Raw genomic sequence first — 23,912 nt, forward strand, 5'->3', positions numbered from 1 at the left:
TTAATCTCAGTAAAATGACTCGATGCCCTATCTTACCAAGATTAAAACAATCCAATTATCTCTTTCTTTGCCCAGATTTTTTATTTGGTGACGTCAGCGATAGGGCCTTGTTAAATTTTAATTACAGTTTGAGGAAAACAGCAGAGTAAGTTTAAATAAATTTGGATCATGGCTCAGAGCGAATCTGATTTATTAAATTTCGCAAGACCGCAAATCTTTCTGGAGCAGACATTTTAGGCAGCTCGCCCACTGAACGTTTTATTATTTCAGAACATCTACGATGTTTTTAGTAAAATCATTTGTAATAATTTTCTTGAGAACTAGATTTATTAAATTACTTCACCCCAGAACTGTGTTCTTAGATCAAGCAATCATTCTTAGCAATAATGCAATAAAAAGGTTAAACGTTAACTCAGATCATCTGAGAACGTTACAAATGCTTTAAAACATTTATTTTAATAATTTAGGTTCTCATGGCATGATATTGTGTATTTTAACCCTTAACTTTGTTTCTGAGAACCGCTGACAAAATTCCCCTAAGACCAGGCAAATCCAAGCTTTCTTATAAATTTTTGGATTTATTGTATCTACTATTTTTAGCTTATAAAATGTGATATTTCATCTTTCTATATCTTTTGTATGCGTAATTTGATACTTACAAAGTCAGTTAAGCATTTTCAAAATCATTACTAGGTATTTTCTTATCTTAAACCACCCAACCATTTACTAACAAGAAAGACAGATTAATGAAGACTACACAAAGAATATATCGTATTATTAATAATTCAAGCATACGTAGTTATTTGTCAATGCTGGTCCATTTTCAACCATAAAGTTTCCCACGTTATTCCATTTAGTTACAAGAATGGAACCATACAGCGAATGATTACCGGAGAGTGTCCAAAGAGAAATAGGAAATAAAATACAATAGAGACGTACAGAGTTATTTGGACCTTAGCGCACTTATGAGACTCATACAAGTTTTATACTTACACTCGAACGTAATTTAGTAGCATTATTTGTAAGTCCATTGTTTAACCTTTGTAAGTTCTTAGTAGCACCGTTGTAGATTCTTCGTAGCGCCATAGTAGATCCTTCGTAGTACCATTGTACTTACATCCTTAGTAGCATTAATACCTATTTTATGTAGGTATTGTTGTAATATCGCCGAATATTGCGTGGCACAATATGTAGTATCTTTCATTTTGCCACAATTAATTATTTAAAATAAAAGATTTGTCGTTTTCATTGATTTCCATTCAATCCCACAGAATTTGAACTGCTCTATCTATCTTTTGCATGATAATCAAAAGCAATAAACAATTTTCTTCCTAAACTCTGTCGTTATTTACTTCAAAAACAAACTTTAATGTGTACTCCTTCAAGTATTAACTCCATCTCAGACTGATGATTTTACGAACTCATTTAATTTATTCCTATCAACATTTGAAGGGTACTTCTCATTTACACTCAAATTTGATGGTCACACAGTAATAGTTCATAAACGGTATAAGTTAGAACAATAACTTTGAAATCAGATGATAAAATATCTATTTAGCTACATACAAAATAAATTTTATCGTAATAGAAGCAAAAATAATACGAAAAAATCACATGAAACGATAAAAAACGGGGTCATTTTTCGCGTTCTCATCGTGTCACACCTTCGGTTGCAATGAAACATTTGGTTACTGCATTCACAATGTTCATTCAATTTGTGTGTATCATATACTAAAATCATCGTAATTAAATATACTTTCCACACAACAGTCAAAAAAATATCTTCTTATAATTATTTTGAATTGAGAAAGCGAAATACGTTGGTCACACGATTTTAGGTACCTAAAATTTTGAGTAATAATACAAAATTGCCGTTAAACCGAACACCAGCAACCAATCACAGCATTCTATTCGGTTAACGTCAGTCGCGCTTCGACCATTGGGGAGGTGAGATAGGTCGATCGTCGCTCCGCGAAAAAAATACGTAACTTTTTGTGATTATCCATAGACATACCGTCGCTTGCTTGAACAATATTTTCTACCTCTAAAATTTAAACAATTTAATTGAAACTTTGCCATTGAAAACTCAACATGTTAAACTTATTTGTGTAGTATTCAACTTGAACCGTTAAATTCAAATTTAAGGATAATTCATAAAAAACTAAAATTTTCGTCACCTTCGTGGCATCACCTTCGTGGTGTTTTATACACGAAGGTGATTTTAGGCCACGAAAGTGATTTCTTGCTTTGGTTTATTTCAAAATATAGTGACTGGTGTTTATGTTTTTACAATATTTTAATAACTAATAAATTATACGTGGTTGGTAGAGATCAGTACATCAATAAATAAATAAGGGCCTCGTATTTTTGTTGTCTGTCTGTATGTATGTCTGTATATGTGACTGTGTAGGTATCTGTTTGTAAGATAAATTTAATCTGAAGTTTGAGTTATAAAAGATTGGAATAAAAATTATTTTTGAAAAACAAGCTTTTAATGCGCTAAAAAGAATAAAATAAAATATAAATTGTTTCAAACCCATCAACTTATTACTTTACTCAATTTATATGGCTAAAAGCTAATCGCGAGATTTACTTGTACAAATAGAGGCTTGGCGACCCCCCAGGGGGTCGCGACCCACAGGTTGAAAAACACTGATCTAGGCCAACGTACTCTTTAAGACGAATTAAATGAGCCCAAAGTCAACGGGGCTGTGTCGCTTTATTGCGGAGTTCCTATGGCCACCTTCCACTCCATCATCAGACTGGTTAACATATAAGTAGGATTGAAGTCATACTCGATGAGGTAGTGTCGCTTTAGTGCGGAGAATTCGTATGCCCACCTTTCAGCTCCATCATCAGACCCTAGTTATCATATGTGATTGAAGTGCTCGTCAATACGAATTACCAAACTTGACGAAGTTGTGTCGTTTTATTACGTAGTTATTATGGCTACCTTCCAGCTCCATCATTAGACCCTAGTTATCATTATAGGATTGAAGTTCTCGTCAATACGAACCAAATGAGCCCAAACTCGATGAGGTTGTGTCGTTTCAGTGCGGATTTCCTATGGCCACCTTCCGGCTTCATCATCAGACCCCGGTTACCATATAGGATGGAAGTTCTCATCAATACAAATCACATGAGCCCAAACTCTATGGGGTTATGTCGTTTTATTGCAGAGCTCCTATGGCTACCTTCCAGCTCCATGTCATCATAATATTGCATTGTCATCCGACTTACACATGCATGAAAAATTTCAGCTCAATGGGAAACCGGGAAGTTGGTCAATTTTAAGTTGCAAGATTTGCCTACACCAGACATGTGAAAGTAAATAAAAGCTTGCAATAATAATAAAATACGAGGCCCTCTGGCCAAAATAAAAAATATATTTTTGTTGAGGGACTGATAATCAGTAAGAGTTCTTTTTTATTGAGGTTCTAAATCCGTTTTTTGCTTCTTTAGCATTTCAGAATGCCACCAGTGTCACCCTTAAAACCAATTGCGTAGAATCTTGTAACTTAGTAGATGAGTTAATCGGTAAAATTGTATCTTGTATTTAAGTAGGTACCTATTTATATTATGTTATTGCTATTTATCTATGAAAATAAGACAAAATATGTGTTATATAAACACTTACGAGTCATTTACAGTAGTAAAGTTTGAAAAAAATATTGCTGTGAAATACAGAATCACTTTCGTGGCATCAAAAAATTCAAAACGTTAAAGCTTCCAAACGAGACTCACTATTTGACTGATTTACTGAGAATACAATCTTCACATCAAGCGCTACAATTTTTGTTTACAAAAAGTTCAAATAAGTTAGAAATAAAATTCGCCACGAAGGTGACGATGAGAACCGTGACGATGAGAAATACCCTGAAATAATGATCGTCACATTACCATCATCGGCTCATTTTCAGGATCATGACCCTCTCTAATTTTTTAGAATCAAATGGAGTTAAAAGATATTCCGTAAAATAGCCAACGTGATTTTCCCGGGTAACCTAACACCCTCGCTTAATTTTAATTGGTGGAATTGCTTCTAAAGGTTAACACAGGCAACGATACCTTTTTATAGAGTCGAAAGAACGGCCAATACAAATCTATGAATTAGATAGAAAGTATTTATTTGCAAATTACAGATATTAATGTATTTGCAATGCTCTAGATAAAAAAATATTTTACTGTTGAATCTTTTGCCTTTTACATTGATTAATGTTATGCAAAAACTACATGGACCTATAAAAAAAGTCGGACGGATTCTCATCAACAAAATACTGTGACATTAGGATACACCAGCTTGCCTGTACGTACAGGACGGCACGCACACATTCACACCCTGTTACACCACTTCGAGTGCAAACTTCACACAGTTGACACATTTAAGCAGCGAAAAAACAACACGAATACGACATGTCTTGTGTGATGAAATTGTGTAAAAACCGTTCTGTTCGAACAAACAAAAATTAAGGAATCACATTTCACAGGCAAAATAATAATCCAATCACTTATTTCCCGACATTAAAATATTGAAATTAATTGAAATCAAACGTCATTCACTCGAAAAAATAATACGTCAAAGACCAGTGTTCTCAGTTATTTACGTGGGAAACTTACCCGAAATATGGGAAATTAATAATGATTTTAGGACTTTTTAGTTATGTATTACGCATACTATGGAAATAAAATAATTTATCATAATAATTATGTTTTAATGGGATATATTTTCATAGGCAAATTTGATCCTTCCCAAAAATGTGGAACTGCGAAATTCAAATTTTCTTACATTGATTGCAAGTCAGTGTCAGGTTGTATGTTAAAAAAAATCTATCAGAGATAATAATAATATATTGATGATGCATAAGATTATGATTATAATGTACACAAGATTCGTAATTTGTAACTGCGTGAATCATTTTTGATCAACATTATGTACATACCCTGACACACTGACTTGCAAACAATGTAAGAAAATTTGAACATTGAAAATTTCGCGCCTACCTCAACGCATACACCTTTCATCCTTTTAAAATGGCACGGAATAATTCTGTCTACATTTCCAAGTAACATCTGCCGATCTATGTTTTTCTTAAAATAAATGGGTAAAATGTTTTGGCTAACATGGCATCCCTAAATTCACTCACACAATAGACAAACGCCAAAATTTTGCGTCACAGTTTTGTTGTAGCGCGAGTTCCGTCCGCCTTTTTTTATAGGTCCATGCAAAAACTATACAAAATAACCTACGTTTTTGGATTTTCCTCTTACATTATTTTAAGTATTATCCATTTACATACTCGCAACATGTAGGCACTTCGTGTGTTACTCAGAATTAATGAGTTAGGAACCAAAAGAAATACATGAAGTGTGTATCTTACAACAACTACATCATTGAAATTTTCTGGCTGTTCTATTTTGTTTGTGGTCTTTGACAAAATAATTGTTTAGAGAAACTGGCCCTGGTTTTCGCTTCGCAAACTGTATCCGTGAGATAATTCTTGGGTATCGCTTTATTGTATTGTTATTTTGATTTGATTAATTCAAAATAGCTCAGGCTAAATATCAATAAGGCTACCTCAGCATAGAAAACAACGAATTTCGCCCTTAATTTTCATGAATAGGGGTAAATAAATTAGTAAAATTGTACGCATACTGTTTATTAATATAATTACTAAAACCTTAACACAACATACAAGGAACTTTAAACAAAAAGCACACAGCTGGCATTATGCAGCGTGACGCGAGCGTAGCATGACGTTTCTACAATAAAATAGTCAAATTGAATCAGTTGCTGTCGCGTTGCCGCTGCGTCGCGCTCGCGTCGCGCCGCTGTCACATCACCTGTGCGCCAGAGGCGTTACACCGAAATAAATAGTAGAATCAAATCTCACAGCTCAATAAGTTAGTTGTACTTCAATAATAGTAATATCACAATCAAACATTTTCAGAGATCATTCACAAATAATTATTTATACAGGGTGTCAATTTTTCTATATTATAATATTGTAGAGTTTACAAAGATAAACGATAAGTACATCAGATTTAAATATATCTCTATAAGGAACCAATAGAGCCAAATATATCTATGGGATTCTACTTTATTATTTAACTTTCTTCTACAGAACGTTTCTACTACTCTGTTGCGGACAGCCGCTCGGGCGTGCGGAAATAAGAAAAACCTTCGGTTAAAATGAAGATATATTTCTGCAAATAAATGCCCACAACGGCTATCAAAAAACATTCAAACTTCAAGACTAAACAAAAGGTATCAAAAGTAATAAAAAAAGTATAAAAAACATAGACAATATAAAAAAGAGGTTGGTCCACCAATCGGTTCCCAACATACTCAAATACCTAAAGGATTTTAGCTTTAGGAGTTGCAAATAGAACAACAATTCAGTAGAACAAAGTCAACAATAAAATAGGTTCGTTGAAACATAAGTTTTGCAGTGGAGGGACTCTCATAAAAAGATTTGCAACTTTGTTTTTCAGTATTTAGTATTCGTCATACTCCGACATAACTAATTCACTTCAGTGGATGCAAAGCATCCATAAAATATTAATAATTCATAACTATAACAATAAAAGAAGAGATCCACACTGTTCACGATAAAGGTGCATTCCCACTAGACAAAACAGTGGACCTTTAACCGATCATAAATACTGACATTCTTAGGACTTTTATCACATGCAATTTCCATTCGACTATTATTAGTTTAGTGAATAATAGCTTAATGTTTAAAACTTTAGAAAGAAATGCAACACCGCACATCAAAATACCCGTATAATTCCAAAGTATACAAAGATTATCACTATTAGATTCTGTTTTCCTATAATTTGCTCAATTATACTTAATAGCATAAGTGTTATAAACATGAAACATTGAAATCATTAAAATTCTCATGCCAAAGATATAATAACGTTTTATAAAATAATTTAAAACAGCTACGTTTTAAACTCGATTGTTAAAAACAGTTTTATTTTATAAAACATGAGTATTTTAAGGTATATCACTATGTACTCTAACTACGTATAGACAGGTTAGAAAGGTACCGAAGTATAAAAGGTCAGTAAAAATACTACAGGGACTAAGTGTATAATACAATAATTCTCCCTATATTGTTCTTATATACACACATCTCACTACATCTTTCAAATAAATCGCTTCTGCGATCACGTTTTCTATATCTACGAGTATTTAAACATGGAGTCTTACCTATAAAATTCGGAGGGTACTTGGTCACCCACTATAAACTATATTAAAAATAAATAAATCTTAAAAGTAGTGACTAGATTAAGAAATAAAATCCTTGTGCTTGGCACAAAACCAGTAACATCAATAAAACTTTCACGACAAAAGTTATATTCCGATGGTACGGGGCGTGCGCCTGTTCCTAATAAATGTACGTGTTTTATTCTTATTTTATTCTTGTTGTTCAAACCCGAGGACGCTCTGTTTGTAAAAAAAAAATGTTTGAGCGTGGACGCCCCGCGTACGCCCCGTAGCAATGTGAATACACCTTAACCTGGCGTCAAACATTAGACCGATATAAATCCTTCAGTCTTCAACCTTCATGACTTTCTTGCTTTTGTTGGGGCTGTCATTAATGACGCAACTGTTGAATCTGTTCACGACGTCTCGCACTTTTCCTTTGCTTATGACTAATTCCTTGTCGTAAGTCGGTGTAATTAGGCCTTTGTCATTACCATTGCAGAGTGGTTTGACAGGGAAATTTGCACTTTGTGACTTCCTGAATTCCCTGACAGCATTATCAATGTTGTTGATGAGGTCCTTAGCGACGAAAGTAGCTATTTCATGTTTGATGCGATCTCTCTCGCTTTGTATTTCGAGAGGCCTGTGGTTGCTGGTTTCTTTGTCGTTGGTCCGTTCAGGGCTGTGGCTTTGGGTGAGGGAGTGAGAGGCAGGGCTGTCAGGACCTTGGAATGTGATGCTGGGGTTGCTGACGACCACGTTTTGAACGTGGTTGGTCTTTTCATATGTGTATTCGGAGTTGATTGGTTTCTCTCCGATGAGCCAGTATGTTGTCATTTTTCCTTTTCCCTGTGATAATATAGAAGTAGGTTAAATATAAGCTATATACCTACCTACTAATTTTAACTATTTTTTTTTATAACAATTTTGAAATAATATAGCTGGAAAAATTCTAACCTATAACTTAAAACGCGTATCGTTTTTCATAAAATCATACCTTCATGGTGATCTCTCCACGGCACTCCAACTCAAAGCAGTCGTATAGGTCCAGAACCTCCTTGGTCTTCGGGCTGACGTGAATCTTCAGCGCCTCTCCATGGGACTCCATCCTGGAGGCTGTGTTCACCGTGTCCCCGAACAGGCAGTAGCGTGGCATCTTCAGACCAACTACACCAGCTACACACGGACCTAGAGAATTAGGAATGGGTTAATTTGGACTATTTTTAAAAGAGATACCTAAACAAAAACAAAACATGAGGTCACGGGTATGTATTGATTCATTTCATGTATTGAAAGGTGAGTTTTGTGCCAAAGCTTGCCTACAACAATAAATTCCAGATTGATCGGTTAGAAGCGGCCTGCGTCCAAACGCTTCCTGCAATCTTTTTTAAGATCTTCTGTCCACCTTGTAAATCTAAGTCACATGCTGCGATTTCACATTCCTGCCTAGGAAAGTATTAAGTTTCATCATCACCAACATCAGGTTATAATTATAGTCTACTTCAGAAGAAAAAAAAATTGGCTTATTCTGATATCTGACTGGGCTGATGTTCGCATATTATCTCCCTTAGTCGTCTCTTACGACATCCACTTTAGAGGTTCATATTCTACGCTACCAAAACCACACGGCTGGCTCCCTAATAAACTGCCTGTACTCTACATGATCGAATCAGAAATGAGGAGATCCGCAGGAGAACCAAAGTAACCGACATAGCTCGCAGAATTGCTAAAATCAAGTGGCAGTGGGCGGGGCACATAGCTCGTAGAGACGATGGCCGTTGGGGCAGGAAAGTTCTCGAGTGGCGACCACGGGCTGGAAGACGTAGCGTGGGCAGGCCTCCTACTAGGTGGACCGACGATCTGGTAAAGGTCGCGGGAAGAGCCTGGATGCGGGCAGCGCAGGACCGTTCATTGTGGAAAACCTTGGGGGAGGCCTTTGTCCAGCAGTGGACGTCATTTGGCTGAGACGACGAAGACTCTACATACCCGTGTGCATCCCAATCCTAAGCAGCAGCCGCTCGCCAGGCCGGTGTGGCACTGTCTTCACCCTTACAGCATTCAGCAGAGCAAGTGACATGCGCGCGATCTCCGCCGCGTGGCGGTTACCATTGCGCATCGGGAGCCCTGACACCACCATGTACGCGTCGCCAATTGTCTCCACCTGTGGAACAATAGCTTGGTAAAAGTTGGGACTGTGGGCTCTTTGAAATTAGAAGTTTTGGACAGCATTTCACCTATAATTTTCATATCGCACACCTAGATCTAAACTGAGACAACTCAAAAATTGCCAATTTTGACTTATGCTTGTATTCAAATACTCGGTTATCATACGCATCTTTCCAACATAACAGGTTTAATAAAGCCTTGATCCATTTGCCGCTAGATGGCGATAACTTACTTTTGTTGGATCAATGCTTGTCAACCCCTTCCACCTAAACAAGCGTTTTGTCAGTTGACCTTCGCTAGTATCAGAGAGTGCACGTATAAAAATAAACGAAAACGCGGATATTTAGATTTGTTACAGTTAAGCAGAAAATATATAATGAGTTAATTTGAGTAGTAACAGTATTGATGAATTGTTTTGCAATAGTCAACCAGATCATTTTGACTTGTTCCAGTTTTGTTTGATAAAGTAACTTATATTTTGTTACTATTTTGAGTTGAGTTTGTTTTGATGAATCAACTTGTGAATTTCTAGTTGGCGTAGTTTTGTTGGAACAAATTTCAATTCAATGTTTTTCTATACAGAACGCGTAGTTTTGCATGTTTCACCTAAAATCAGGTACAGTATGATAATCCCTGTTTCTAAATAAAGTTAGTTTTATTTAAACTGTTTAACTGTTGTGTTTGAGAAGAGTGTTTTGAGTTAACTTACTATTGTTGGATAAGTAAAAATTACAGTGGATATTTTTTTTATTTTTCGAAAAAAATATGCTAGGTCGTTTTCTTTTCAATATTTTGAGATAACAGTGTAAAGATAATTAAAATGGCAATGTACAGACGACGGCACTTCAAGTTAAACACTGTAGTAACTAATGTAGTTGTAATACAAGTGAAAATGTAATACAATACAAGTGTAGTCTGATATGCTGTTGTCTGCACAAGATATAAAACCTTCTTTATAATGTAGAAATAAAAAATAATGTAGAAAAAAGGCCTATAATAAGTAAATAAATTATAAATAAACATATCAATCAGCTGATGCTAAGAAAAAGTGGCTGAAGAAACTCAAACACCTATCATGTTCACCATGTCATGAAATCTTCATTTATATCTCTTATGCTGATGCAAATCGTGTTAAAAAAGAACTATTTTCTCAAAGAATTCCTAAATTGATGATTAAGGATATCGAAACATTCAATGAAAACACTTTAATAGTGCAGGAAGAGGACTCAGCCACATCTTGAAATTTTGAAATACAGAGGACCAAAGAACGTGGAAGAGTTGACATTTGAAAAGTTTTATGACACTAAAATCTTGCAAAAAATGTGGGCAACTAATTTGGTTGTAGACGAAAATCGGAATCAAGTTAAATGGCACTATATAAAAATTTTAATAGTGGAAAAGGAGGACTCAAATCTCAAAATATCCAAATAAAACTGAGTCAAGTCTAAATGTACTTTATTATTTATACAAAGTCATTCCCCTAAAATGTAACAACTAAAAAAACTGCGATTAAAGGTAAAAAGGATAGATTTTTTGACCCAGTTTATACACAGGGTCATTTCACAGCCTATAAATAATCCAAAATAAAACTGAGTTTCATAACTTCCCTAACAAAAAATGTAATAATACGTTTTTTTCGCCTCCTGAAAAATGCCCTTTTTTGAGTTGTCTCAGTTTAGATCTAGGTGTGCGATATATGCAAACTGTGTAGAAAATTTGCCATGTACTGAAAATTGACATTAGTCCAACGCAGCTTGTATATTCCATGCCCTGAAAATGACGACTAACTTCCGACTCAAAGTATCTCTCTTCGACTATCCGTATAATTTGAAAGAGTTTATAATATATCTTTCCCAACACTGCAACCCCTGCATAGCAAGAGTTTTGCATCCAATAAAACCCTGCCTAAAGGTATGTAGTTTCAGGGGATAGCTCCTCAAAGAACATAATCAGAAAAATAACAATCATAAAGCTATCATTGTCATGATCGTGAATAACAGCTGCGAAAACCTACAAAATAATAAACCATCACATTCGATATTACTAAAATGATGAAGCCAAGTAAATAGGAGTATAATGGTCACATTATTATTACCTCCATAATAAAACCAATACACAACGTTTGGGTCTCACCAACAAAGCACCTAACTAAGCGGTGTTTATCACGCGATGGGGACACAACAGGTAAATAGATAATAATGCTAATAATAAAATATCGACTTTCCTTTTTTTGCCGAAATGAGAATAATGGCGGACGTTACGTACGAGATAAAGCCATTTAAGGCGGGGCGGGCATAAATAAGGTCCGATTACCCTCCTTCCCACATTCGTGTGTAGGGATGTAAATCAGGTATAGCTTGCGAGATCGTACATTTTAGTGTATTCTCAAAAAATGCTTCTTAAAGACAATCCTACGCACAACCTTTTTCTCTCATGTGGATCGCTATTGAATTCATTTAGGTTCTTTTTCAATGAGGCCAAGGTCTACTCTGAAATGTGCTAAAATCTCTGGGATGGTTTTGGGATGGTCTTCGTTATTTCAAACAAAATTTGAGTTCATAAAAGTCACGTTTCATCTCCATCAACATATTGCGTTTCAATCATTTTTCCCAAGCCTACCAAAACAACTTTATCAATATCCACGTGTAACAATTTTTCAAAGCGTAGGTATTCATTACAGTAATATCGCAATCTTAAGACCTATAGTAGGTAATGTCAAAAAGGTAGCCTAATCCTAATAAATAAGCCACAGTTCATTCTACCATTTCAATATATTGCTACACTATTTAGTATACAAAATGGCCGGGTTCGTATCGCTGTCCATGTAATCGGATCAAGTATTCAGCGTATTGGCCACGGTCCATCCAGGCACGATTGATGGCCACGTCCTACGCAACAATATATTTATCCACCTACCTTTGTTTGGTTTGGTTTTCCATTCACTTAAGCTTGGCAATTTATTCATGGGGCTAAACTAACAGAACTATTGGCACATTTTATACGATTAACATTAAGGTAACAGATACAGAACTTTAACAGACACAGGCCCGGATTCTGAATTAAGACTTTTGTCTTGTGCTAATTTTCTAATCAATTAAAGTACTTATGACCTACATATTAAAATAATTCTTGAGTAGAGATGAGCACTAATGTGTGAAATTATTTCAGAGGATGTAGGATTGATTTTTGTTTCTCTTTCTACGATTAAACCAACGAATGATTTTGATGTTTTAAGATCCAAGGAAAAACAAAGTTTTTATACCAGTTTCCTGAAGGTGGAAACGCGCGCGATAGGTACCTTTTGTTACGCGATACGTTCACGCAGGCGAAGCCGCGGGAAATAGCTAGTTAATTCAGTTTAATTATAAACACTATTCAAAACAAACTCGTAACGCCATTCTGACTAAAGTACCGCATTTCTTTGTTTAGCAAAAACACACATTTTACAGAAAGTGTCTAAGCTAAAATAGTTAACGCTATGCTGTAGTATTGTTCGTTCGTTTCAGCCGAAAGACGTCCACTGCTGGACAAAGGCCTCGGCCTGTACAGGGTGGAATTTTGTAATGCCACCTGGAGGGAAAATACTCTTAATACTGTAGCTAGACAATTTTACTGAAAGAAAACATTCCTTTATTTTTGAAAAGAAAGAGAACTGCATTCAAAGATTTTCGAAAATTCACTACCATACAATTTTCTGTACATAATTCAAATATTTTAAGATTTCATGGTTTTCCTTTCATTTGATTTATCATGTTTGTTAGAGAGATTTCATCCTTATACTTAACCCTAACGATGGATGCAATAAAAATACAGGGTGTAATTTTTAACAGATTGTAGTTAGTTCAATTCCCGGGTGTGGCAAGCAAATATTTTGAAATCTTTGAATGCAGTTCTATTTCTTTTCAAAAATAAAGGAATGTTTTCTTTGAGATTTTTTTTTCTATCTACAATATTAAGAGTACTTTCCCTCCAGGTGGCATTACAAAATTCCACCCTGTATAGGCCCGGTCTTGTGCCGCTCGCATCCATGTACCTAGTATGTGTACTGCTTTAAATTTTATATAGTTGAAAGTTTTATATCAGCATCACCAGACTTCATAACGAAGCTATGGAGTACTAATTTGAATGCGAATGGTTTATTACAAATTGCACAAAGCTTGGCAAAGTGCCAAGAGTACGACTATAAAACGGTAAAATTATTCACCGCTGAAACTTAATGCGAAGGTAGTTTGATACAAACATGAAATATTATTTCTAGTGCTAAGCCTTAATAGTCTAACAGAAACGTGTGAATGAACCTTATCTTAATTACTTTTTGTATAATTACCTATTTTAGCTGCCTGTGTTTTTCCAAACTGTAATTCTTTAGGAATAAAGCAAAATATTTTAAATCCTGTACCTACTTACTTACAGTACTTACAACGTTTAAGACTTAGATTTTTTATCAAATAATGTCCTATTTTTCGATCAAATAATGTCCACTGCTGGACTCTCTCAAGGATCTCTACAAAAAATAATCTATCCATTCAACCTAGTTGATTCCCGGCTTCCTGCAACCAGGTCGAACCAGAAGGAAGTCTACCTGAACTGTATTTTTCAGGGCATGGTGACCAGTTGATATTAAGATTAATAAAGACAGATAAAAAAGCACCAACCTTATAAACGTCAAAGTTCTCAATGATCGAGTCGAAGCTGGTGTAGAGGTCATTCAACAGGTCGACGACCTCCAATGGCGTGGACTCAGCTGACAGCTGTGTGAAGCCGATGATGTCGCTGAAGTAGATGGTGACCTGGTCATACGTCTCCGCCATGACTGGCTGGCCCATGATGAGCTGGGAGGCCACTGACCTGGGGACGAATATGTCAGGTTAGGCTATTCGTTTTTCAGAAAAACAGTAAAAATCGACGGTAATAGCCGTGTGGTTTCAGCTGAGTAGCTTAGAACCTGTCATGCTCTTTCCATGGACATAATAAAGGTGACTAAGGGACAAAAAGGTACCCTAATATCAGGCGTCCCCAACGTATCTAGTCAGCCTAAATAATGATGACTTATAAAACTCTTCTTAATTTAATAAAATAGGTTACAAAAATAAATATTACAACAAACATGATATTTTACTCCAAAATATGGCTGGCCTTAGGTGGAGGAAGAGTAAAAAATTATAGAATTTAGTTTTTGAGATAAAATAAATTCATGATATGAACGATTAAAACAATTCTTTTACAGAATAAGACACTTTTCTATCATTTTCCTTTCGATCTACCTCTACTAACGATTAGAAGATCGCACGTTTGGGTTCGGACCATTGAAAGCAAATGACTACATTTTCATTACCTACCTTACAAGCTTTTTTATTATCAGAACCAAATAAATCTTAAGAAAATTTCCCAGTATAGGCTTATGTTCAGTGTAATAGATAAATCCTATTACATTTCCCAATCGTGCGAGAAAATATTATTATACAGGGTGGCAAAGAGCTGACGTCCAAAGCTAAAATTTAGATTCCTTACATCAAGGTGTAACTAAATAACCCCCATGTCTGTTCTACGATATTGCTAGGAGATAGAATTAATTTTGTGATTTAGAATGTGGTGAGAAACAACCGTGAAGCTTTGAAAGTTGATCTTCACTGGAAGTTTCTCTAGTGTAAGTAAAAACAAACTACAACTACAAGTGCTCGCCAGAGTGAGAAAAACATTTAAAAACCAACCATAGATAAAAGGAAAAGTCACAAAAATAACTCTATCTCCTAAACTAAACAAAATCGTAGAATATACATGAGGGTGATTTAGATACACCTTGATGTAAGGAAACTTAATTTTATCTTTCTACGTCAACTCTCTGGCCATCCTGTATACACAAGTCAAATATCACTGATAACGTGATAGGAAAACGGCTTCGAATAACACACGAGTGAGTCTCCTTAGAAAATTCTCGATTCGCTAGTAAACCTAAGTATTTTTCCCAGTATCTCGAATGGCCTGTCACATCTCAAATAGAATCGATATAGGTACTCGAAATTGCACGCTTTGTCTGCCTTAATATCACCAATATCTTGACAGATATCTGCTATCTCTTCAAATAATTTGTGAACACCTTTGAAAATAAACTTGGCTACTACATCTTTTATTCAAACCCTGCCAAATTGTTTTTTCGAGTAAACTTAAGTTTTCGTGGAAGACTCCTCAGCTTTATTTAGATAAGATTCTTTACGTCTATCAATGTCTGCCACTTAAATAAAGTAACGTAGACAGAAATATAATCTGAATAAGCTACTACACTCTTACGGATCAAAAGTTAAATATTTACGAAAGGTTATTCTGACATTAAATGCAATTTAAGGGTTATAGAGTTTACTGATATAGAGAGCTGATGATGGTATGCTTGCGGCCTTTTGCTTACAGATTTGGACGAAACAGAACAATCTTAAATAACTCTAAGTTTTAAATGTCCTGATCATTTATTCTTTAAAAAAAAACTGTAAAATACTCATACATGACTGTATCAAACCAAAAAAGTTATTTAAATCCTGGAAAAATAAATACTTAGGTACTGAAAAATAACATTTAAGTTATATTTATCCTATGAAATGGTAGAAACACTCAAACGAGGTAAACCCTCGACCCTCTTTTGATGTGCCCTATACGCTGGCTAGACGAAACCCCGAAAGGGGTTATGCTTAATGATTTCGTTTTTACCAAAACGTCCTGATTTTTATGTAGCTACCTCTTTATAGATAAAATTACTCACTTGGGCAACAACTGGTACAGTAACTCCTCACATTTCCTCTTCTCCTCGAGGTAGTCGGAGGTGCGCTCCTCAACCAAAGCCTCTAGATTGTTCGCGTACTGCTCTACCTGGGTCAGCAACATGTCCAGACGGGTTGATGTCTCGCAGTCCCTAGATGAACAAAAAAGTTTCTGAGTATAATATCGCTTTTTTTCCAACAATTTTCGCCAGTGATTCCAGGCTCAGTAAAAAGGGGTGCATAAACAGTTACATTCTGCTTATTACGTTGATTTGGAGGTTTTTAGATTTATTTGCTATCTGTGTATTATTGTGCAGGCTCCCTATGTTGATTGTATAGGTACTATGTTTAAATTTGTTGTCCTCAAGAGCTTTGCTTAATTGGGACAAGATTAAAATGGCGCCGGTGCAAACTAAATGTCCAATTACAAAGACCACTTAGTTTATTTTGAAGTGCGTAGCCCAATTTTAATTAGATTTAGATGAAATGCTGTTAGGTCTTGGTATTTGAAATCTAGCCACATTAATGTCATGGTAACGGTATTATATGCATACCTTGTAACTTCCCAGCCTGGGGGTTGGTCGTGTCGGTGAAACCCGTCTATTGTTCTGAACTATTTTAGGCAAGATTAATTCTCAGAAACATTGTTCTGTGCTCCAAATATTTGATACCTAGACTTTTGAGTAGGGTTAGAGCCTTGTAATGGCTTAAAATAACATTAAGTCTTATTATTTTATTTTTGTTCTGAGCCAAATAAGGTGTATTATATTCTATTGTATAAAGTTATGCTCGCTGGCGACCTTTCTTTACCTTTATTTTGCCTTCTAAATATTGTTTGATATTGAAGCAGTTGCTACTTATTTTCAAACATTAGTACCTAAGACTAAATTGCCTTGAATGTCTCGAGGATCCGAGCTTGCTCCTACACAGTTACTAACTTTGAAACAACCGAGAAAATTCTAAGTACAAAAAGTAAGAAATATGTAAAAACATACACATTCAAAATACTCGTAACTTTGACTTAGAATAATATCGATATTTATGTGATCCTTTGCCTAAATGCTGAACTACCACTAGTAGTAGGCATAAGAAGCTTACAAAGTCTTCGTAAGCTATGATTGGCCTCGCGATCCGAAGTGCAAACCACTGAACCAAACAACCGTTGAATTTTCATCTCAGCTAGACGTCTAAGGCTGAATGCCATCGATTTCCCTCTGGAAAGAGGTTCTCAAACATTTTTCTCGTAGTTGAGTAATATTTCTTGTTTAATAGCACCTATGCTGTAGGCCGATCCTGGGTTGTTTTTGTTAAACGAGTGCATTGAACAAGTATATCTTCAAGAACATTTTTTAAATCATCAACAATCCAAAAATCGGTCTCAATTTGGGAAACTCGTTTAATTCCATCTTTCATCGTTTCTACGACACGGTGCTTGTTATTTTCTTCTCATTAATTTCGTTGCGGTTCCATGACAGTTTAACTTTGCTCCGGCTCAAACTTGACCTTCATTGGTTAGGTTTTTTTAATTGGCGGTTAATCTGTAAATCCTGGATGTTGGTGTTGTATAGTAGTGGGAATAGTCCTATCTTCTTCTCAGCCTAAATATGTCTTCAATTACCCAACTACGATTTTTCTCCTGGACTACCCACGTCTAGTTACTTAAGAAAAGTAGTGTTTAATACTTACTTGTTGATCTTGTGTATGTTTTCCTTGAGTGCGGAGAAGTCAGGCCGGTCGTCATCTGGGAGGGTCCAGGGAGGTTCCCCCGTGAGGGACTGTCGTGGCGACGCCGAGAGCGGGGACGTGCCGCGGTTGCGCATCTCTGCACTGCCTGTTGGACAATATACAAGACGATTTGATAATTATAAATAACTTGAAAAAATCGAACTGCCTAAGGCGAGAATTGAACCCACAACCTTCCGCTTGCCGGACGACTGCTCTTTCAACTGAGCTACTTAGACACTGGATGAACCCGTCGAAATTTTTAAGTGTAATACGCTGTTACGGCCAGCGTTTGTTTCATCAATGTTGGGTATACCTACCCTTAAAAATCTAACAGAAATATTGTTGCAAATATTTAACTGTCAGTATAGATGAAACAGCTCTTTACATAGTTATTTAATTTTTAGCGTATAGTTATTTAAATTAGTTTGAGATGCAACTCTTAACGCTAAAAAATAAATAACTATACAATACAATGTAGCCATAACAACAATGTTAACAGCATTATTGTGTTCCGGCAGTTAAAAGTAAGATAGCCAGTTTCTCCGTGGTTGAGGATTCCGGGTAAACTATTTACTAGTTTACTACTAAACTTGGTTCTAAAATTACCGCCATTTTTTCGGCCATGATTGTCTATCTAGATAAGTACCCAGTAGATTATGAATGAATATCTGTCCCATTATGACGAAATAACAATGACAACAAGTTTCATTGAATTACTCCAATCTGAATTTATTGGTTTAAATATTATTATGATTATGACCCCGAAAATATTTCAGTAAATGTTTTAAATGTAAGTTTTCCTTTGTCTGACCGTTGCGTTGCTATCCGTTAGGTTTCATTTCATTTAATTAAAACTGTAGAGTTTCATGTGCATTAATTCAAAATACAATTAGTTTCAAAATTATTTTCCTTATCATAATAAAATATAAGACCACAATTTTCGTAAATTATACTTTCCCGACGAATGTTTAAATAATCCCAGAATCTCAAAGTTCGTTAGCAAAAGTACAAAAGCTAAATTGTCTGACTCTAAATATGAAGACGGCTTAATGTGTCTATTGTGCTGAAAGAATTTAACCTCTTCTAACTTACGCTAACATTTTTTATTAGTTTGTTGGCTTGACTTTAAAACTAAAACTTTTAATGACTCATATAGGACAAGAGTCTATTATGAGGACTTTTGAGGCACTTTTCTATCGTCTTTACTTTTGGATTGGTTGCTTTATGAATACAACTCTTGGTGTCAACCGTAGTCACCATAACACAAGTGTCTGACATTGCTAAATTGTACCGACACAATTTAACTGCCCCACTAAAACTAGCAATGCTAGAACAAATCTTGGAGCAACTACTTGAAAAGCTTTTTCTATTAGAATCGTACCTTACAGAAGAGAATTTTGCTAAAAGTACTAACTGGATAGGAACCGTTGATCTTTGTATAACCCTAAAGTAAATACACCGTTCGTCAATAATTCATAACATTTTTAAGCCACGAATAAAGGCTGTACCACGCTGTACGTTCCAACAAAAAATCCCACGAATTTACCTCGCACATTTTCACGCGAACGAAGCCATCGGAGGCACCTGTCGAGTCCCAACAAATGCGGGCATCTATAAACCGCTGTAGAATACGCTCTAAAGAAATATCTTCGCACATATGAGCATGTATTTCAATATATTAAGCTTTCTTAGCCCGAAAAACTCGGGAGAAATCCCGGGGGAATCTATTCATGTGTTTTTGCTGGTGAGTTTGTAACGCTAAGACCTAGATTTACGTAATGCATTATTCAGGAAGACCCACGTAGGTGTTAAGGGCTTGCGGTTTTTTAAAGAGACCCATGTTTTTGTAACTTGTGAAGTCAATGTGTTAGATAATACTCAGACTCTTTCTGTTAGTCTTTCAGTAAACTTATCCAATCTTTTTTTGTAACAAATTATTCCCCAGGGATTTGTATTTCGTACGTTTTTACGTGAGATGTGGTCTAGTCTATCGAATTGAGGTTACTAATTAATTTAAAAAGCAATGACCGGTTGTTTTGACACTAAAACTATACTTATCTCATGACTACGACGTACAAGTTTTGAAAAAAAGGCTGACAATAGTGACTGAGTTTCTTGCGCTATTTCTTCTTATCATTATTGTCCCGAAACAGTGGTAGAGTTAATACTGGGACGTGTTAAAGTACTTTTTAAAAGCCATACAAAAATGAGTTTTCTTTTCACTGTAAATGGCAACTTTATTACATTATTTTTTTATACAAATTTAAATTATCAATTTTTACTTCGCTTAGATAAATCTAGGTATAATTCCATTCTAAATGTGCATTGTGCACGCAGCTGAAATCAAAATGTCCCAGCAGTAAATGCTCGATTCCAGTTTTAACGGTCGGAGAATTCCTCGTCATTGCTTACGCAAGCTCCATCGGCCTAAGCGTCTTGTCTCAAGTGGCCAATGGCTGGGCCACTCTAGGAGACATAATGCCTACAATGGCTGGACCACTCTAGCAGAAGTAATGCCCAGTAGTGGACCACTTGTGTTAAATTCGTAAGTAGTTGAATGTAGGTGAATGCAGAATCCTAATGCAGTGGGTTGAAACATAACCCTCCTTCTGGCGCAGTCGAGTAAAAAGAGGTGGTTGATCGGGAATATTATGGTACCTACTCGTAATTAATATAGACGCTAATTTTGGTAATTAGAATATTTGTCTACTCTGAAAATTGTTAAAATTAAATGAATGAATGATTTTAAAAAGAAAAATACGAAGCAAATAATAAAATGTTCTACTCTTATGAAATGAAAATAGACAATGTACGCTTTGTCGGACGCTTTTCATTTAGTAACAGCTGACATGCAAACTTCGTATTGCCTATGTATGTAGATGTTCATCAGAAATAATGTAGGATGGAAAAATAATTTAATTCTCTATGTATATTCCATAAATAGGGACGCAAAGAGTCAAATTTTACCAGCACCGCATTTCCTTTGATCCAAAGATATTCATAATCCTCAGATGTGTACTCACAATCGTACGCTGGTTTCACTCGAAAGTAGAAGGACTCGCAAAACAAACGAAGGGAAAGCAATTTCTGAAATTTGGAGTAAAGTCGAGAAACCACACGCCCTACCTATAAACTTTGTTCGGATTGCTTTAGAATTCACTGAGAAAATGAGATTTCTTGTAATGACTCCTGAATCCTATGGAGCGCGGGGGAATCCAACTTCGGAAATTCTCACAATAATCCTTAAAGGAAATTTCATTTGAAGACCTAATTAAGATTAGAATTTCATTTGTATCAAATTATATTTCGTTCTGGAGATAATTTATATGGCTTTCTAGCCGGCTTTATTAAAGCGTCTAACTTATCGATAAGATTCCCTCCTGATAAGTGTTTCAGTTTTGCTTGCGTTATAGGTTAGACTGCAACTACTGAGCGACACAGTAGTCACTGAAAGGATGCAGTGTGGCCGCTGCATTGCTATCAGAGAATCGCTGATCCATCATGGGCTCCAAAAGTGTTTCACCTTTCAGTAGCGTACAAAGATCTTTAACTGCTATTCATTGATCTTCAATACTGCTGCTGTAAGACTTACGTTTAAACTTGTCCTCCAATATAGCAGCACAATAATCACAAGCCAGAGTGCAGTGTAGCCGCTGCATCTCCAACAGAGGGCTGAGAGGCCATCAACGGCTTAGTATGTTATGCAGCTTCTTATAGCGCTAATAAATCTTCAATACAGCTGTTTTAAGACTTACGTTTAAACTTGTCCTCTAGTATAGCAGCACAGTAGTCGCAGGCCAGGGTGCAATGTGGCCGTCGCATCTCCAACAGAGGGCTGACGGCCCGCCGAGGACTCGGCGAGTCCGCTCCCCCTGGCGGGACCAGGGACATCTTTCTGCAACAAAAGAAAATTGCATTAAAACTTTTGAACATTTCAATAGCAATTTAGCACCCTATTTTTCTAACTTATAGCTTAAAGATAAGCAGAGAAAATTCAAAGAATTTTTAGCTCGTAATTGGTCACATTTTAATTTATTATGACACGTAAATCCCAATCCCAACTAATATTATAAATGCGAAAGTAACTCTGTCTGTCTGTCTGTCTGTCTGTCTGTCTGTTACGCTTTCCCGCTTAAACCTCGCAACCGATTTTGATGAAATTTGGCATAGAGATAGTTTGAGTCCCGGGAAAGAACATAGGATAGTTTTTATCCCGGTTTTTGAAACAGGGACGCGCGCGATAAAGTTTTTCTGTGACAGACAAAATTCCACGCGGGCGAAGCCGCGGGCGGAAAGCTAGTAGTTTATATAAATAATTCTCGCTTTCCTTTTTTTGTTTGTTACTTACTTGTTAATGTTTCATCGAAAACATACATTATCTCCTATTTTTTTGCGGAAATGAAATTTTATAGTAGTCCAGTAAATACAAAGGAACAAATAAAAAAACCAGTAAATTTTAACATTTCACATGTGATAGATAGATTTTAGTGCTCTAAATATCGATTTTTGAACGTCAATACCTAAATAACCGTTTGAGGTATATTTATGAAATTTGAAGCTGATGTATATCTTGCAAGTCTCAATACATGAGCCAAATTTGAAGTGTTAATGCACAGTAGTTTTTGAATGATGAGGAGTCAAAAGTGGCTCTAATTGGTTCGTCTAAATATACGCACGGTGCAGTCCCCTCCATGGAACTAGGCTTAACATGCTCCCACATGTCTATAGTGTTTGCTCAATGTTGATTTAGTCGATTTTCTCCTGAAAGGAACATGTAAGACAACAATAAAATTTCCAATTTTACAGACCTTCTAGAGCAGATGCCGCAAAAACTATACAAGATATAGAAAAACTTGACGGTCTCACCTATAGCAAATTGAATAAGCTTTTTTTGGTTCATAGTAGTCATGTCACTAGGACGCATAGTTTCCGAGGATTAAGCGAAAAACCGAAAAGTGGTACCTTTAAACCCCCCTCTCCCCGCCGGCTCAAGGGCTAAGGGCGGGGACTTTTGCTATGTTCACCACCTAACTAGGCTAAATAAAGTCCCGAGGTCAGAAATTGTGTTCCACGGATTTCTCTCTACACCGTCGTTAAGGCATTCATTGACTGGACTATAGGTACAGTTGCGAACCACTGATGAATCGCCTGCCAAAATAGATATTTGCAGCACAATTTATTCTGTGACTTTGAAAAAGTCAACTATGATATTTCAGTTTCACCAAATAACATGACACATGAATGTAACATGGGAAATTGTGAATAGCACCAATTTGCTTTCAGAGGGCATCAAAGGAGCATTGTACGACTGGCCTCTTGGAACGAACAGTTCCACGAATTCCTCCTTTTGATTGCAATTCGGTTATCGCTAGTCGAGCCTGTGCATCGTAATGCATTTTCACTCGTGCACATTAGGGTGGTCCTTATTTTTCGACTTTTGAATTCTCCCCGGGGCACTTTCTCATTCGATTATATACCTCTAAATATGAAATTAGCTTTTTTTGTTTTTTTTTTTGGTTAAGATTTAGAGGTCGCTACCAGCTGTCAAAATATTTACAAAAGCTTTGAAGATCTTAAATCATGGTTTCATAAATGTTTTATTTAAGTGTTTATATCACATTTTAGGTGCAAATGAACGTCGCATAGATAGAATAGACAATCACTTCTTGTCCCCTTCTCCCTCAACCCCTCTTCTGTACCGACCATGGTACCGACGTGTCGAGATACTAACAAGTAAACACTCATATCTTAAAAGTAATTTATTTAAATAATGTACATTGTACATAATATCTTAGTTCATAGCAACAACAATAATTTTGTAATATTTTTATTTGGCTTTGGCTAAAAATAAATGAATCTAACAAATATAGGTTTTGTGTTTTTACTTAAAATTCAAACCTTGGTAGCGACCCCTAAATGTCTTTTAAAAATTAAAAAAATAATAATGAAAGACTTTCATATGGTATATATTCAAATTACGTGGTGCCCCGCAAAATATAAGAAAAAAATTTTTTTTCGTAAGAATAAGGACCACCCTAGTGCACATGGAACTGAACCTT

At 35.9% G+C, this 23,912-nt stretch overlaps 1 protein-coding gene across 1 annotated transcript; it reads right to left on the reverse strand.

The window, feature by feature from the left end:
* Positions 1 to 6,412: 6,412 nt before the first annotated feature.
* On the reverse strand, positions 6,413 to 21,744 carry LOC135081758 (atrial natriuretic peptide receptor 2-like). The gene is made up of 7 exons (XM_063976546.1): positions 21,609 to 21,744; positions 17,815 to 17,959; positions 16,131 to 16,280; positions 14,035 to 14,227; positions 9,200 to 9,374; positions 8,211 to 8,401; positions 6,413 to 8,062 (listed from the first exon to the last, which is right to left on the reverse strand). Exons 1-7 carry the CDS (start codon positions 21,742 to 21,744, stop codon positions 7,559 to 7,561), a joined length of 1,494 nt encoding a protein of 497 aa, XP_063832616.1. The 3' UTR covers positions 6,413 to 7,558.
* Between the last annotated feature and the right edge of the window lie 2,168 nt (positions 21,745 to 23,912).

This window comes from Ostrinia nubilalis, chromosome 20 (assembly GCF_963855985.1).
Source record: "Ostrinia nubilalis chromosome 20, ilOstNubi1.1, whole genome shotgun sequence".
In the NCBI taxonomy this organism is placed as follows: domain Eukaryota; kingdom Metazoa; phylum Arthropoda; class Insecta; order Lepidoptera; family Crambidae; genus Ostrinia; species Ostrinia nubilalis.